This window comes from Atractosteus spatula, chromosome 8 (genome assembly GCF_055471065.1).
Source record: "Atractosteus spatula isolate fAtrSpa1 chromosome 8, fAtrSpa1.hap1, whole genome shotgun sequence".
NCBI classification, from domain to species: domain Eukaryota; kingdom Metazoa; phylum Chordata; class Actinopteri; order Semionotiformes; family Lepisosteidae; genus Atractosteus; species Atractosteus spatula.
In genome coordinates this window covers 24,472,980-24,491,120 of record NC_142713.1, presented here as the reverse complement: position 1 = coordinate 24,491,120, position 18,141 = coordinate 24,472,980, and the positions used below count along the sequence as shown (strand labels likewise).

Genomic DNA, 18,141 nt, shown 5'->3' with positions numbered 1-18,141 from the left:
GTTTCTGGAATGAGTATACTACTGTATAGTTATACAGTAGCTTATGTACAGCACTTTCACAAAAACTTGTCAATTTATTTTAAGCCCTCTCACCAGCAATACAGCATGTGCAGTGAGGCATTACAACTTGCCAATCACACGAAAGCTTGTTAGGTGCACTTTTACCCAACGAAGTCCAGGTGCAACAATGTCTGATCAGATCACCTTTAAAAAGGTCTCAATTCAAAGCTTAGGTCACTGCAAGAAAATGGCCATACTAAGTCAGTTTTCTGTGCATTCCATAATGCCTCGAATGTCACCAGAAGCAAGAGAGAGGGCCATTGGCATGCTGCAGGCAGGCATGTCTTGTGCTAGCGTTGCCAGACCCTATGGAGTAAGCTACTCCACTGTGTCCCGACTGCAGAGAAGATTTCAGCAGACCAGCAGGACAGATGACCATCCAAGATCCGGTCACCCTCGAGTGACCACACATCAGACTGGTCCATCTGAGAGATCGTTTCAGATCTGCCACCCGTACTGCTGCTGAAACTGCCGGCAGACACAATGCCTGCATCAGTGACAGGACAGTGAGGCTCCATGCTGCTGGCCTTAGAGCAAGGCGACCTGTCAGCCCCTCTGCTGACACCTCCTAGACGTCACACCCGACTGGCTTGGGCCAGACCGAGGCTACGATGGATTTGTCAGCACTGGCATCAGGTTCTCTTTACGGTTGAGTCACTCTTTAGCCTGTTCCACGCAGATGGGAGGGCCAGAGTGTGGTGGAGGAGGTGTTGTGTTTTTTTTTCCATCAGTATATATGCAGTAAATATCTGAAATGATGACCCCACAAATACCTGTAAGGAGACTGCTAAGATATTTGGTTGCTTTTTTTAGATCTTCCTGGTACTACTTTATGTATGCATGTGGTTAGTTTCTAGGTATCCTAAAAGCAGACATACAGTATTAACACTCATTTCAAGTCCTTTGACCATATGAATGGATTCTCTGACATCCGAACATTAACTTAACCACTTCTCTATTGTTTGCTTTTATTTAAATTAAATAATTGCGAATCTTTCATTCATTGGCAAGGAATTTTTTACCTTGATTTTACCTAAGCAGTTGTTTGTAGTATGCAAATGAGCTTAATGACTTACTGAAGTCTTTAGCAACACATGTTGTACATTTACACTATCAATAGAAAATATGTGAGAAATTTTATTATGACATTGAAATTACTTAGGAAGAGGAATAGAAAATGCTGAAGAAATTGAAAGGAAATTAAAAAAAGACTTATAAAAACTTTAGTGATGGGCAAACATCTGGCTGATGACATTTAATGTGGATTATTAAATGCACATTGAAAAAACACTCTACTAGAAATATGAGAAGGGAAATGTTAAGCATAAAGAAGCTGCTTATGTAGAAGACTAAAGTGTTCATGTTAATATCATTTTCATCTTCTAGGCTCTAAGAAGTAATAAAAAGCAAACAGACTTTTAGGATATATACATAAAAGTGTTTAGGACATATACAAAAAAATTAAATCAAGGAAATTTAAATTAAGCTGTACAACAGAATAATGAGATCTTGCTTACAATTTGAAAATGTTAGCTGGAATCAGTTCAGATAAAAACTGTGTGGACTTAATTTCATGAGTGAATGAAATGGGTCATTTCCTTTGAGGTGAAAAGTGCTGTATAAATGCAATGAATTATTTTAGTTATTATAATTAATCATTAAGTATTCATAATCTGGGTGGCACAGTGACACAGTTGGTACATTGCCGCCTCACAGTGCTGGGGCCCAGTGTTCAATTGTTTGGGTCCTATCCACATGAAGTTTCCTCCCACTGCCCTAGGACATACTGGTAGGTTAATTGTCAAGTTTGTATCTGTGTGTTCTGTGACCCTGAATTGCTTAAAGCAGTTATTGAAAGTGATGGGGATTTATTCATAATCTTCAATGGCCTTGAAATCAATAACATTTAATTTCTTCAGAATGAACAGTGAAACGTGAAAATAAACTCTGTGTACCATTCAGAGTACCAATATAATACACACAGTATTATGTAAAGCAGCAGTTTGTTGTGCCATATTTTCTCCACTGAATTGAAACAAATTATGCTCTAATTTCACCAAAACACAGGTCTCAATTAGTTTCTTGGCCCACAGTATATTTCTTTCTATTGTTTCTTATAAAATGTTCTTATGATACAAAGTAGTTTGTCACATTGAAAATTATTCAGATTTTTTAGGATATGGACAGTGACATTATAGTATTTGTTATTATAGATTCTTTTTAAGATGATCATTTTTACAATATCTATTTGTTGCAATATAACAGCATTTACCTGCTTTAAAACAGCCTGTCTGTCAAATACTGCTACAGTATATATTTTGCGGCTTCATTATTCACAGAAAATAATATACCCATACTCATGGTAATAATACTTCCTCTTATAAACTTGTTGATATCTGTGCAATATTTCTTCACATGTTTCAAAAGCAATAATTCCTATCTATTTAACACTTTTGCTTGCTCACCAGTCCATTAAATAGGCTGATGTAGCTAAGTGAATAAATTAGGTGTGCTTAAATAATATCAGGGTCTGCTGCAGTTGTATTATACAGTATATGTATTAATAACATTAATGGTTCTGTTTAACCTCTCTGTAATGAATTACTGTCAGAAGTCAAGTCACATCTTTCTCTTTAACTGTTCAGTCCACTCATTTATTATAAGAAACCAACTTAATCCTACTTGGAAATCTGTGTTTTCCAAAACTAATTCAGATAGAATATGCTTACTAGGGGTCTCTGTTCAACCATTTTTAAATATGAAATATGGCTAATATCAAGGATACACTTACTGTACTATCCAAAAGCTGAGTTATATACTCCTTAAGAAGCCAGGGCCAACCATATGTACTTTGTGAGTTGGAAATTGAAAGACACTTTAAGCAGCAGTCAGCAACTGTCCTGAGCCCTAGAGACAGCTGCTGAGAGCAGACACAGACGGAGAAGTCAAAGCCAGAAAAAAAAATGTTGCTCTTTATACTGGGATTCCCTTTGATTTGAGTAAAAAGTGTGGATTTACCAACTAGTCATTTGCTTTGAAATCTGAATTATAATCATTTTGAAAATAGTCTAAGCCCGGGCTGTAGTCTTTGGTTGATCTGCATAAAAAACGCTTCAGTACTGAAATGTACTGTACCAGAACAGCTGAGTTACTGAATACCCCATACAGCTTTACAAAGGTCAACAAATGTTATGTTTTTGCTGAGTTTGAAAGGGGGTGGAGAACAAGTAAAAGGGCAGAGTTATAAATGGTAAGTGATGGCCTAGTGCCAGTCACCCGGTCACATTCCATTTTCCTTAGCAAAATTAAGAAGAACAAGGAGAGGGCTTTTTGTCATATTTGCATAAATGTAATAGCTGTATTGACTGATGAGAAGGAAGAAATCGCTGCAAGAACATTATGGAAAGTTGCTGCACTATGAAGCAGTAAACACTTGTGATGTAAAGCAAAATTATACAGATCATATTTGCCTGGTTAAGAGTTTTACTATGAAACCCAATTCAAATCAAATCAAATCAAAGTTTATTTATCAAATGCACAACAATACAGCGTGCAGCAGTAGTTGCTGGCAATGAAATGTCTTTTCCGCGAGCTCACAAAAATCACAAGAATCACAAAAACCACAAAAATCACAAAATTGAGGTTATGAAAATAAGGTTACATAATAATAGACATAATAGAAATTGAATAAAACTCAATATGAGTAGAGCTGCTATGTGTCCATGGTGTATGCAATATATACAGGTAGTCCGGTTATGCTGAATACAGTGAAAACTGTGTGTCCATGTAGCCATTACAGGTGATTTGCTAAAGGAGCTGCAGGTTGGCTATTTAGCAGTCTTATTGCCTGGAGGTAGAAGCTGTTCCGTAGTCTGTTGGACTTGGACCGAATGCTTCGGTACCGTTTACCGGACGGTAGGAGGGAAAACAGTTTGTGACTGGGATAACTGGGGTCCTTGAGAACGGACCTGGCCTTCTTCAGACATCTAGCTGAGTAGAATCCAAAGTTAAGAATCCATTATCTTAAAAGCAACATGTTTTCAGCCTTCAGGTTTATGAACTTAAGAGAGCATTTCATCATTAACAAGACACTTACTTTCACAATACTGTATGTAAAGGTATTATGGCCAGAACCAACTTTCCAAACATTTTTACCTGTTTATGTGCATGGAAAGATACCCTGTATACGTTATATCTCTGTGTTTATCTGAAATAAAATTGCTTAAGTGATTTTATATAAATTAAACAGAATTGCTGTTTAAATACAACTTCCTCTGAACATGTTCTGTGCCTGTAGAAGCAAACAGCAATGACAGGTGGGTATCACAGCACGTGAATATGAAATGCAGCTGCTTTAAAGTCCTACACAGCTATGGGTTCCAATAATTACTCTCTTAATAACTGCAATAATTGCAACCTCTAATCACATCCTACACTCTGCACAGCTGTAAAGCATGCCTAGCTTTATGTAGTCCCTTAATCATCACGAATAAAAGCCATCTGCCCAGTGCAAGGTACTGTATAAGCTCAAAGCATAATATCACTGGCTCAGTCTCACAGTTGGCTGACAACCAGTCCTTATTAAGTCCTAGTGGACTGACAACATTTAATTCTGTGTCATACCTAATGATTTATTTTTTCCAATAGCTTTGTGTTTTACGTAGCTGTCAGAAAAATGGATGTCTTGCTCTGTAACAAAATGTCTTAAAAACGGAAATGTTATCTAGTATATGATAGAAGACTGCATGACACCTGTGAGAATGATTAACTTTACATTTGCCTTTACAGTATTTTCTTTGGCATTCTCGGTTTTACACATTTGTGTGGAGGCCTGAATGAAAAGGCTGAATTTGTTGGTTTCTTATGTTCTGTGTCTTATTCAATAGGAAAAAAGACAATGCCTCAGTTCTGCAGAATCTACAGTAAGTGGCGCTATCATCTGCACATTCTAACCTTAACATTAAGCCCCCAGTAACATAATGATAGAAGCACATTGACATACCTCTCTGATTGCAGTACAGAACTCACTCTGGAGCACTTTCTTTAGTGACTGCAATTTAGAAACTGGTAAATCCCCAGACTCCTGCAGCTTCTCCAGAAGTTCAATTGCTCTGGCCACATCTAAATGGACAGAAGAATAATAAAGAACATCAATAGGATACATTATTGAAAGTCTTCATGGTGGTGAAAACAAATCAATACAGAGGGTGATGGAATTGGATTAGTTATGCCTGAGGCATAGAATACTATTATTCTGTGATTGAATTTGACCGTGGTAAGCATGACAATGGGATAAATATGAGAAAATATTGGACGAAGGCAATGCCACAATAGAAGATAAAATCACTTTAGGATTACGAGATGTAATATTTATAAAGTATTGAATTCTACCTTTACATTTGTTTAACTCTTTAATAAAAGTTATTTGGGGAATAACTTTCACAAATACAGTAGCAATCACAATGTTTGTCATTTCTACAATTCATAGCCATGCTTTTCCTTGTTACACTACTATCTGCTTTATCTGCCATGTACAATATATACTGTACAAACAAACTATTAACACCGTGATACTACATTAGTACCTATGTGAACAAGCAAAATTTTGTTATTATTATTGTTAATTATTTAATTATTAGTAGGCAGTTCCTACCAGGTTATTAACACTCTTTTCATAATTTGTAAACCAATTAAGACATAAAGATTTTAACCAATGTAGCTTCTAAAGTTTTGGAAGATGTTAGGACTTTCAAAAGGACATTCCAGCCAAGTCTAAACTAAATGTAAAAATAGTATATAATCCTTTACTAACACTGGACTGACTTGAGACTTTTGTCCCGACTGCCCACAGTCAGAATCCAACCATACGCAAATGACCCTGCATTAATCCTAATCAGACCTCAGCCCTTTCCATTTCCAACAAACGCCATTGCATTAATTTATCAACCAACCAGACCTCTCCTTCCTCACCACAGCCTCCACTTCCCGAATTCCTTCATCACTTTGACCTCAATGCTCAGTATTGGTTTTCACCTAGCAGATTTACCCTTCTCTCTCTTGATTTCTCCTTGTGACTTACCTGACTCCTGAACCTTTGGCTTCCCAACCTGCGAACTTGTCTTTGACCATGGCATTTGAACTATAATTCGGATAAGTACACTCAGACTTTCCTTCTGACTCTTCTTGCAGTTTGCATAGCTATCAGTCACCGCATAGGGTCCCATCTGGCTAAAACTGTAACAACTTGCTATGACAAAATATGGAATTTAAAATGCAAGATGTTGGATATTCAATTATTCAATATACAACTAACAGAAATGAGCCAATGAATGAGTAACTGAATAAAGCAAAGTAATATAAACTTGTTACTGAATGTTACTTAATGAAAAGGCTAACTACCACAGATCCCCTTCACATGATTATAAAATGCCAGTCTCAGAGTACAGTTTTTGGTCTGTACATGTAATGCCTAACAATAGGAGAAAATTCTATGTGGTAAATATCCAAGCCTTGTGTTTTTTACAGGCACCAAAACTTATTCAGGTCAGATTTCAACAGATGCCAAAGGTATTAAAAAATTAGCCAAAGCAGGAAAACATGGTAATTTCTCTTTCTCTTATACAAGCTGATTGAAAAAGCGAAAAATGTTGAATGTACAGTATAATACAATATGCATAGGTTTTCTTGATACAATTCTCTGAATACTAAACCTGCACTTCAGCTCAGTATGAAGTTAACTCAGTGATAAACTCAGCATGTAGCCAAAACTATATTTGGACAACTACCTGACATTTTTCTATTAAAAGTCAATTTCAGTGCTACTTACTGTATTAAAGCTGCACTCTGAGAATATTAAACATGTAACCCACTGTGCTGAAGGACCATTCTACAGCTATGATACAGACACAATTGTTTTGTTATTTGTAAAAGGAATTCAGAGCTTTTCAAAAGTTAAGAATATCTTGAATGTCTTTGTCATTTATGGCACTGAAGGTGGAAAATGCTGACACCAAACTCTATTTAAGGCATGAATTCCCAGCCCAGAAAATCCTCTACTTGTTGTGCCTTGAAGGTGATGTCTCTTAAAATCATACTGACCTAGCCAAACCTGGCTCTCAGGTCATTTACAGTATGTGACTTGCAATATCTTTAATTCACTGAACTTTAATTCCCACATGATTTTAATATGTGGAAAAACTGATTCCAGAAGCATGTATCGTTTCTTATGTTAAGAAAAATTGATGTTTTCACTCCCCCTTCAATTGCTTTTTTAGTTTCCACATTTTGATGAATTGATGATCTCTGTGTAGAAAAGGGAATGCTGTCTGGAGCAGTTTATAGCTGGTTGCAGTCTGAAGTTGAGGGAGAACAAAAGTCAATATTTAGAATGCCTGCTACAGGATTACAGAACAGCCTACCTGCATTATTCTCTTGATGGAGCTGGAACTACAAAGTATAGGAGTGGAGCAAAGCATGTTGCATGTGGGAAAAGATGATTCTAAGAGCTGGGGGGGGAGGTTCATTGTGCTTCCACCCCACTTCCACTCTCTATTGTGACAAATTACATACTGATAAATAGACAATCTATATTTATATACTGTAAAACGAAATGTTCGGTCTGATCTCATTTCAAACTTTTGCCTTGTCACTGTACTAATTTCATTCTATAAGCTATTGTAAGGAATTAAATATATCTATTTCTGTAATCTTAGAACAAATAATTTATGAAATTCTCTGTAAATGTACTTCCCCCAAACCATACAATGGTACTTTCAACATCAGCGAAAATCTTTTCTTGGGTAGCATTTATGTTTGTGCTTAGTATCTTCATGTTCAAATCTCTCATAATAGATATCAAGTTATTTCAAATTACTTTTTGTAGTAAAGTTTCAATTTAAATGGACTATTTTGACTTAAATCCCGGCTCTAGTTTCCAGGAATTCCGCACAGTGTAAATATGATGTATGAGTTTATAGTAAAAGCAATTTTAGATGCACAAACAATAGAAAGCCAGTACGTAGCATATATGTTGTTTCTTTTTCCCTCTTTGTAAATAATTAAATCTTACCACCCATAGTCACATTCACACTGTATAATACACAAGATCTCTGTGAGAACTGTGTCAAATCTCCATAGTCTGTAAACTAAAAAAAATGTAAACTATAGTGTTAATGATGCTAACGTTATGATAGAAGTTACAACATTTTTCTTCTCCCTTTTGTCATTATGTATTAATTATTATTACTGTGCATCTTGTGTTCCTTTCTTTCCCTATTAGCAAAGAATAATAATAGGCAAAAATAAAACTGCCTGGTCCTTATCACCGATATTGTTATTGTTGCAGATAATACAGATATAGCTTTTCAACACTGTCCTCCAAAGAATTGTCCTTCCAAAACAACTGTGTTGGTTAGTAATGTTTTTTTTTCATTATTGCAGACTCTTAATTATTGTCTTGCTCACTGTGGTTTAGGCATGCATCTCCTTAATTGGCAGATGAGGGTCAGCTCACAACAATGTCTCTTCTCTCTTTGCTCAAGCTCATTATTGCCTGAATTAACTCATTTGAATCACATCCTCAGTAAGAACACATTCTATTAGGAACTTCACATTGCGATAGCAGCATAAAAGCATAAATTTGGTGGGATACTGAACATTAGACTAAAACTGTATCGACAATAAAATATACTCAATATTGTAGATATTGTAGTTAATTATCTAAGTTATGGAAAAGATGTAAAAAATATTAAAAAGCCAATTCATATTTCACATTACAAATTGTCAATATGGCTGCCCACTAAAGTACACTAAAGAAAATCTTTAATGTGGAAAAACTCTCTCAGATACAAAGATGGCTGTTCTTTAAACAAACTACCAACTAATGCCATGATACCTTTTATTTATTGACGAGACCTAAATACACACATGAAAATGTGCAATTCCTAAATAATTAATAATTCATCTCTAATGTAGTAATAGATTTCTTGAATGGCTTCTAGTGGCAAATCACCGTTGTCTGTTTTTCCTAGCCTGCCATACTGATTCCTCTCCTCAGTAAAGACTGAATTTATGTGCTATGTTGGGCTGAGAATGGCCAAGTTCTACTGGAATGGCATCTGTAATGTAATATAGATAATTCATACTGAGGAATTTCAAATTAGTTTGAATTTTCATAGATCTCTTCTATTACTAACAGTACCAGTTTACTATTTCAAACCTCTCTCCAGGATGTTACGTAGAGTACTGAATGAAATGAGTGAAGTTTTTTAATGTACGAGTTTCCTTCCTAAAAACTATAGTGTCGACCACATATTAAAAAAAAAAACTCTTCAGTGATATCACCATCAATCCGTACCATACTGTATATAGGGTTTGTGGTAATCATCACCTTTTGATAGATTTCCTGACAAAAGTGACATTAGACCTGGTGACCAGGTCTAGTGCATGTGATCTCATTACTCCTATCCTGGAGTCCTTGCATGGCTTACTGTCAAGTTTCATGCCGACTTCAAAATCCTCATGCTCACCTATAAGGCTCTGCATGGCTTGGCACCTCAGTACCTGTCTGATCTATTATTGCCCTACTCCCCATTTCACAACCTTTGCTCCTCTAATTCTGGTCTCCTAACTGTCCCCCAAGCCCATCTACACTCTATGGGTGACAGGGCCTTCTCCTGTCATGCCCATAAGCTCTGGAACTCTGTCCCCAAAGATATCAGAGAGTCACCTTCTCTAAACTCCTTCAAATCCAGACACAAAACCTTCTTCTTTAGAAGAGCATTTACTTAACTGATTCCATTCTTTACCCCTCTGCTCCTACTGTACTTAGTACCACCATCTACTGTCTCCTCTGTGTATTCTCATCGTGTTTATCATGTTTATTTTTAATTGTTGTTGTTGCTGTTGTCATTCTGTAAAGCGCTTTGAGAAGCCACCTTTAAAGGTGCTATATAAAATAGTTTATTATTATACAACTGTATGTCAATATTATACTACAGCATATTAGTTAACATTTCAATTTCAGAAAAGAACACTAATAAGGCTTTATTTAGATTAATATCCCACATTAATCTTTTTACATAATAATTTCCAGTAATATACTGTGTATATATAGTGTAATCCTTTTTTAACATCTACCAAATATAAAAAAAACAAACATTAGTGGTATTGATGGATACATTAGTGATATATTGATAGTGAAACACATTTTGAAGTGTCAAACCAGACACACCAGTGCTGCTTCTGGACTGTAAAAAAAAAGGACACATCAGCTGACTTGATTGTATCCAATTTACAGTATATTCAAGGTCTTCGTAAACTAGTGTTTAGAATGAAGCTTTCAACTTTTTATTTAATAACGGAGAAGCTTCTGTGACTGTGACTCTGGCATTCAGTTTAGCAACAATTAGTAAGTATGATAAACGATGCGTGCATCCTTTCTGTGAAGTAAACGAAGCAGCCTCAAAGTCTGACACCTTTTAATTGTGATAATGGAACCAAAATAATCTTAACACTGTCACAGTCTAGAGACAATACACCTCTCTTCAATATTTCAAAATAAAAGACTAACGGATAAAATAACTCTGAATTATGAAAATAGGTCAATGTGATTATTATTGTTATTATTATTTGCAAAATAAAATTTGTGTTGCATAAATCTCCAATTATTTTTTCCACGTCTATTTCTTTAATGGGCTTTCTTCATGTGTTACTTGTTGCTTGTTAGACTCCTACAGTATGTTTCTGTTTTCTATTTGTGCCAATTTAAATAAGCCATACATTATATAAACTGCATTCAAAAGCAAAACATCTCCATTGCAATTTTATTTAGGCTTTTATCTTTTATTCTGAGCACATCGCCAAGATATTATTTTAAACTCGACATCATATCTCAGCACATGGTACACTACAATACTATGTTTCATAAGAATGTCAGACAGGGTCTAAACCTTTGCTCAGATAGAGCTACTGCATTTTTTTTAATAGCAGCAAATTGAACTTGTTCACTCTAAAGGAACTTGTCTATGTTTTGTAATGTTGCCAGGTTGCACTATATATTGAAGCTGAGATACTGTAGTTATAATGAAACCCAGAGGCACCCTCACAGAAACATTTTTTAAATAATGCAGAAGTTATGAAAGGTTTGGTAATGAGAAGAAAATCAATTGAAGCGGCAAATAGAAGTATTCAAGCAAAAGTACCTTACTTTTAATTAATACTAAATTCGTTTTAATATCTTCTTAAGTGACAGTTAAAAGTTGTGTAGGTTCATGAGTGAGCAAAGGCAAAATCGACCATATGCTAAAAATAATCCTGGGCTGGCAAGTGTAAAACACAGTCCAGTCAAAGGGAAATGGTTTATGTCAATACCATCTTTCATTTCAATCTTTTTACAAGTTTTGCGTTTTATTTTCAAAAATACAAAAGTGAATTTCATTGCTTATTTTATACATTCCCAGTGGAAATCAAACAATTCATACAGTATGTTATTTTGCAAAAATAATCAATTAAGAATTATAGGTGACAGGTTGGGAAAAAACATAAATCAGTTCTTGATTTAAACGCCTGTATTGAGGTTACACAATTATAATGTCATAGCATTATTTGAACAGTAATTCAGAATCTTCTTAATTTAAGACTAATACTTAATCTGGTAAATCTGAAACAAAAATTCAGTTTATACAGGTGGATGACACAGTTAGATTAAAACAGACCAGGCTTCTTTCCATCAGTTATTTTGTTTTGATATTGGTTTCTTTATTTATAGCGAAACAGCAATTATCATATAGCACTGATTAAAAAAGGATGGGTATTAAACCAATCTATAATGGTGTGTCCCAAAACAGCATGAAATTATAATGTGACTCATAAATGCAGTTTGCGAGAGAGGGTGTGATTATTTTTATAATGGAAGAACATTTTCGGGAGATTGTATTGATTAATAATCCCATTTTGTGAAGAAATAAAGATTGATTTAGTTTGAAAGAGGAATTTGTCATATGTCATAATGCTTTAAACTTTTTCATTCCTAATCAGCCAGAAACTTGCATTTACTTAACAGAGTAATACAAATATTTTCACTTGATTGAATATAGAAGTAGAACAACTTGGCAACTAATATACGGGAAATTCATTGCACAAGTTCCTAAGATAAATTGTGCTCTTCGGATTCTGGACTGAATATTTGAAAACTCTATTTGAATATTTGAAAACTAAAGGCTTTTGTATAATTTCTGAATAATTTTAAATAAAAGGTATCAACCAAAACAGCTAGATTTGGCCAAACAAATTAAAATGATTGTTTATGAAGTGGCATTCACAAAGCCAGTGGAATTTCATCCACTCAAATCATAGAGATTCAATACATATATTTTTTTTCCTCAAGGCTGATTATCATTATAATGCTGTACTGTTGAACATTATTATGTTATTTTTTGGTTCCTTTTATAATTGTGTTATCATTGAAATCCCCCTGTGGCATGCGGTTAATCATTACTGCTGTCTTGTTGATTACACAGATGTTCATTAAATAACTCGACTGCCCATATAAGTAAAATACTGTGCCACACTGCCTCAGCAGCTTTAAGAAAAATAACCGCAAAGCTTGCACTAGTTTCACAGGTTGGTTTGAATTCCCAAAACTCTTAAATATATTCCAAAATGTAGTATTTCACTCCTTAATTAAGAATTAAAGTCCTTTAGAGTCTGCCATTGCTGAATCCAAAAAAACAACTGCTGAATAATCCTCCCTTATCAGTTATTCACCTTTTTGTAATGTATCGTGTAATAGAAGACTGTTGCAAGGCATATGTCTTTGACATCATTACAAAGTATTAAAAACTTTTGATATAAAAAATATTTTACTTTTTTGAATTGGCTCTGTCATTTTCTCTACATGAGCGGCATGGCGGTGCAGTGGTTAGCATTGCTGCCTTGCAGCACTGGGGCCCTGGGTTCAATTCTGCATGGAATTTGTACACACTCCCTTTCTTCAGATGGATCTCCTCTGCTTGCCCCAGATTCCTCCCACACTCAACATTCAACAGTGTAGCATAGTGTTTCTCCATTCTCACAAGAGCACTTTGAGCATCCCATCTTTGTACTCCTGCCCTTCAAATGAGCAAAAACATACAGTTCATAAGTTACAGTTCAAAAATATGCTTGAAGGTTAATTGGCATCTGGGACATTTGACCCTGGTGTGAGTATACAGTGTGTGTGTCCTGTGATGGACTGGTGACCTATTGTGTACCTTGCCTTCCACCCATTGCTTGCTGGGATAGGCTCCGGTGCACCCGCGACCCTGAATTGATAGAAGTAGGCAGAAAATGTATGGATGTTCTCTGCACATGTCTCTTACTTCTGTATCCTCTATCAGCCTTTCTGAAGTGTTAAAATTGGGAGTTTATACCCCTAGGTAAAGTCATTATGAGAACCATAAGCAACTTAGAACATCTGGACTTAATTATTTAGTTAAGCTTCTGTGAATTTAATGTTTGATGTCAAATGACTGAAAGCAATCAACAAAAAGTACTTGTTTTGACTAAATTAAGGATTGTAAGAGATGCAGAAATTGTTATAAGAAAAGTTATGCTTGTTCAGATCAATGGATTTCAGGGCATCGTAGGGTCAGGATTATTATGAAGAACCAAAACATACAGTACTAAGTCTTTGAAATTTTGTGCATGGATGAATCATGTACTGAATTATCACTGAAGAGCCAGTCCATGTATGTATATACAGTACTGTATATACACTTCAGTTCTACTGTATAGCTCATTATGTTGCTCTGTGATGCTTTCTTAAAAACTTACTTGTTTAGTAAGATGTCCACATACTACCACAATGTTTATAGTTTTGTTTCTGAACAATATACTTTGTACTATAAAAACAATATACTTTGTACTGTAAAATGAGTATGGACCCACACTCTTTTTGTTAGTATGTGGCCTTTCTTATCAATACAGTACAAGTGCTATATCAGCTATTTCATGATGACAATAATATATTTAAGCTTCAACGTCTGTAAGTATCTCATCTTTAGTAACGTTTAATGTTCGTATCATTATATGCATTGCAATGTCATGTTTAATGATGGTAGAAGTTAAAAATGATATTTTGAAAATATTGAAAAGGTCAATAATGAGTAGGTAATAAAGTACATTGTGAACACTGTATACCATATTGGAATAGGTAGAGGTTAATGAAAAATAGAAAGAAAGACAAAACACAACAGGTGCCTTTTCATTTACAACCTGCATGCTGACACAGTTCCCCATTCAAAACTATGTATTATATTACAGCATTTTAGGCTTATGTAACAGTGAAAAGCAAATAAGCAGTAAGACAGTGATAATACAATAAGACAGTACATTTCCCGTCTTGAAGGAGCTAGTGAGAATTATAGGCCAAAGCTATTTTAAAAGAGCTCAGGTGGTTGTTCTCTATACAGCACTTTAAGATGGCAAAAGCAATTCAGTTGAAAGTGGAAATCCTCAAGCAAAAGCTGATAAAGCTAGAAATACAGCTACTGACAACATTTATGTGCATCTGACTCACTGCTGACAAAATGAAGCTAGTTCTGACATTGACTACAAAGGTTTGCCTCAACAAATAGCAGGACATACCGCACTGGCACATGGTAAGACAAATATTGGATGTGACATGCCTACTCTAAAAAAACAACTGCCAATTTCTTCTAGTTATTTCTCTAATAAAAGAGAGAGCTTTTTATAGGGAATATTATAGTGGTGATGATGTGTCCTCTTTAAATCTAGTTGTTTTCTTAGATATAATTTGACTGCATTTCCAGCTCTGCAGGATGCTCTTAAAATAATTCAATATAGTAGCTGTTAGATTTTATATTCTGACTCTGGCAATAATGTCAATGGGTTTTTGAAAAGCTTCTGTGATATTGAATATTAACACATGTGTCACAGTATAAAAAAACAAATAGAAAATGATTATTAAAAGAAGACGATAAAAGCATGCAATTGTTTTTTTCCATAAAATAAGATATCCACCTTTCTAAACAATTTGTGAATAACACTAAAAGCGAATCAATAAATTTTCAGCAACAGGCTGAAGCATCTTTGAAGATTGTCTTCTTAATTCACATGTAAAGCTAGAATACAAGTATGTTGCAAATATACAGTAAAATCTTTCCATGTTAAGGTTTTGTGGCTTTTTAATGATATCTGTATACTAAGAATAATAGAAAAGAAAATGCTTAAAAAATTCTTTACATACATATAAGGGAAATGCAAGGAAAAAGAACATATCATTAAACAGATGGCCACAAGACTCAATTACAGTATATATGTTTCCTTCTGAAGAGATTTATACAAATCTGAAAAGAACATGCAAAAAAAAATAAAATTGGGTTGGAATAAACTCATGAACAATTAATTAAATTATGTGCAACCAGAATCAAAGTATCAGGCCAAGAGGAAAAGAATGCCACCCAAATCTAATCATTTTAACATAATTTTGAAACAATGGAATTGGGGCAAATACAACAGACCAAGTTCATACAAAAAAGTTACTAATGATGGGCTAATGATGTTCTGAAGATATGAAATAGTATCTGACCACACTGACACAGCTCTTGCACTAGCAAAATGTAATATAACCATAATAATGTAAATACTTGCAAAATTAAAGGCATTTCATTCTCCATCTAAACTCTTAAAATCATTTTTGGCAAAAAGACCCCATTACTGAAGATTGATGATAACCGGGGAGTAGAACTGGGTGATAATTCGATAATGATAATTATCGCGATATAATTTTCCTCGATATTTTAACAAAAGTTCGATAAATGTTCGATATATATGTTTATGCTTTGCGCATGATATGCGCATGCGCACAAAATACTGCGTGAGTGCGTGTGCGTGTTGCAGACCGGGCAGCTAACAGATTTGTTTAATGTTTCTGCTGTTTGGCAAGTGTTTGTTGTGTTCTTAAAATAAAAAGTTGTTTAATTTACCAATTAACTGTCTGGTTTCTTCAACTTTCACTCAGGAGAAAAAATCTGCCTTTAAACTTGAAAGAAATAATGATTTGACATTTATCGTGATAATTATCGATATCGACTGATACGAAAATATTTATCGAGATAATGTTTTTGGCCATCACTGAGAAGGTACTGTACTTTTGAGAACATAGCGAAACAGTCATAACAGTCACATTTGAAGGCTTCCTCATTACCTATACAAAAGAGCTCTATCACAGGATACCTGTAAAATGTGTAGCTGAGGGTACAAGCTTAGTCCATCAAGATCAGAGAAGGCTGAGAGCAATTTTAATCTAGAATCACTGGTATGGTGTTTAAAAAAGCTGGTGTAGTAAGGTTTTTTTTTAGAAGAAGGGAGAGCATTGCCTCAGACAATATTTCAATGGGATAAACATCCAGCTTATCTACTTGCAAATCCTATATAAAGGTAATTAATTTTAGACTAGAGAAAAAACATATATTACAAAAAAACTAGACCCCTTGTAGCTGCTGAATGGTGTCAAACAGTATATGTTGGAACTCTACATGCACAAAGAACTGAGTGAAGTCTGAGATACAGTACTGTACATAAAATAGGAAAACCATTGAGAACAAGCTTCCCTCAGATCCTGACATTTGTGCAGGCGGTATTCATCAAAGATAGCACCACCAGAATGAACATTTCCAGCAGACCCGGATATTGTATGTAGACAAGACTTAGACTCTGTAAGAGTTAATCACTTCCATCTTAAGAGATTTTGAGGGTCAGAAAAATACTTTTCTTTCCTTCAAATGTCAGGAGAGCTTGCAATTATTAGGCCTATTCAAAAGGAGACAGAACAAAAGATCCAGGAATATATTTGGGTTTATTAGGCTTAATTGGGCATACTCCAACTATATCCTGAACAACCTCAACTAAAAAGTCCAATATTAAAAATAATCAAAAGCTTTTGAAGCTTTGTAAGGTCATCAGCCCGACCTTTGTTCGCTTAGTTCTACAGTGAATCCATAGCAGGATGATTTTCTTCTAGATAATCTAGTAGAAGTGAGATAGGGATTGGTGCTATTGCCTCACTGACGGGTTCAGTTTTGGACTGGGGTGCTTTCTTTTGTGAAGTTACCCTGTGAAAATATGCAACACCATGGTTCATGGATGTCTCTTAAATTGTCAGTGTGTGCAGGGGTTCTAAAATGGATGCATTGCATCCTGTATTTCCGGAATAGGCTCCAATTTGCAGTGAACCTTACTAATAATAAGGGATGTTCTCACAATAGGAAGATGGATGATATGGGGATAATGGAAAATAAGAAATTAATGTGAGGAAGAATTTCATTTTTTTTTAAATTGAAATTCATATTATTAATTTTTATAGGAAATATTTTTGGTCTGAAACCTTGAGACAGAGGTTCTAATGGAATGCAAAACTTCTGGACAATAAGAGTTGACTGCCTTCTTCATTATCTGACGCATAAACTGTACTAATTACATTTCAGGAAGTGTCAGTGTAATATTACTGTATACTGCAATAATCCATGATTCTATACTGACAAAGTCAAAAATCAATCCTCTCTGTGTCGACTCCTGAGCCACAAAACATGCCATCCATTGTAGCAACTGTGGGTAGACAAAAATCATTCTTATGATCATATTTCAATGATTGCAAATCACCATACTAATGGCTACGTGCAACATTAAAGTCAAAAGTATTTCAGTGATAAGTATGCTTACTGCTTACAGTACTTTATTCACACTGTTCTAATGAAAAAGAAATATGCAATGAGGTCACAACTTGTCTGTATCATCCAGGGATGTCCACAGAACTGAAAAACCCCCTGCATGACGAGAAATGTTACTCCAGCATTCTTGCACAGTTTGGACTTCAAAGCAGAGGTTCAACAGTGTTGCAAATATATCCAAAAGTTTCAATGTGTCAAGCTGCAGCCGAGTGCGGCACATCAGGGCAATGGGAAATGGCCTCTCTCACTGGAATAACATTTCAAGTCTGCTCATCTATAACCTTCAAACAGCAGAGCAAGAAGTCTTAGAACTAATTGACACTTCAATTACATTTACTGTAGTATAAAAAAA

General features: G+C 35.1%; 1 protein-coding gene across 1 annotated transcript in view; it reads right to left on the bottom strand.

Moving 5' to 3' along the window:
• lin7a (lin-7 homolog A (C. elegans)) overlaps positions 1–18,141 on the bottom strand; it is a 62,346-nt gene that overhangs the window by 26,250 nt on the left and 17,955 nt on the right. Inside the window, exon 2 of the mRNA XM_088922707.1 lies at positions 5,063–5,181. Within this exon, the coding sequence (XP_088778833.1) occupies positions 5,063–5,181 (119 nt within the window). The remainder of the gene's footprint in view (positions 1–5,062; positions 5,182–18,141) is intronic.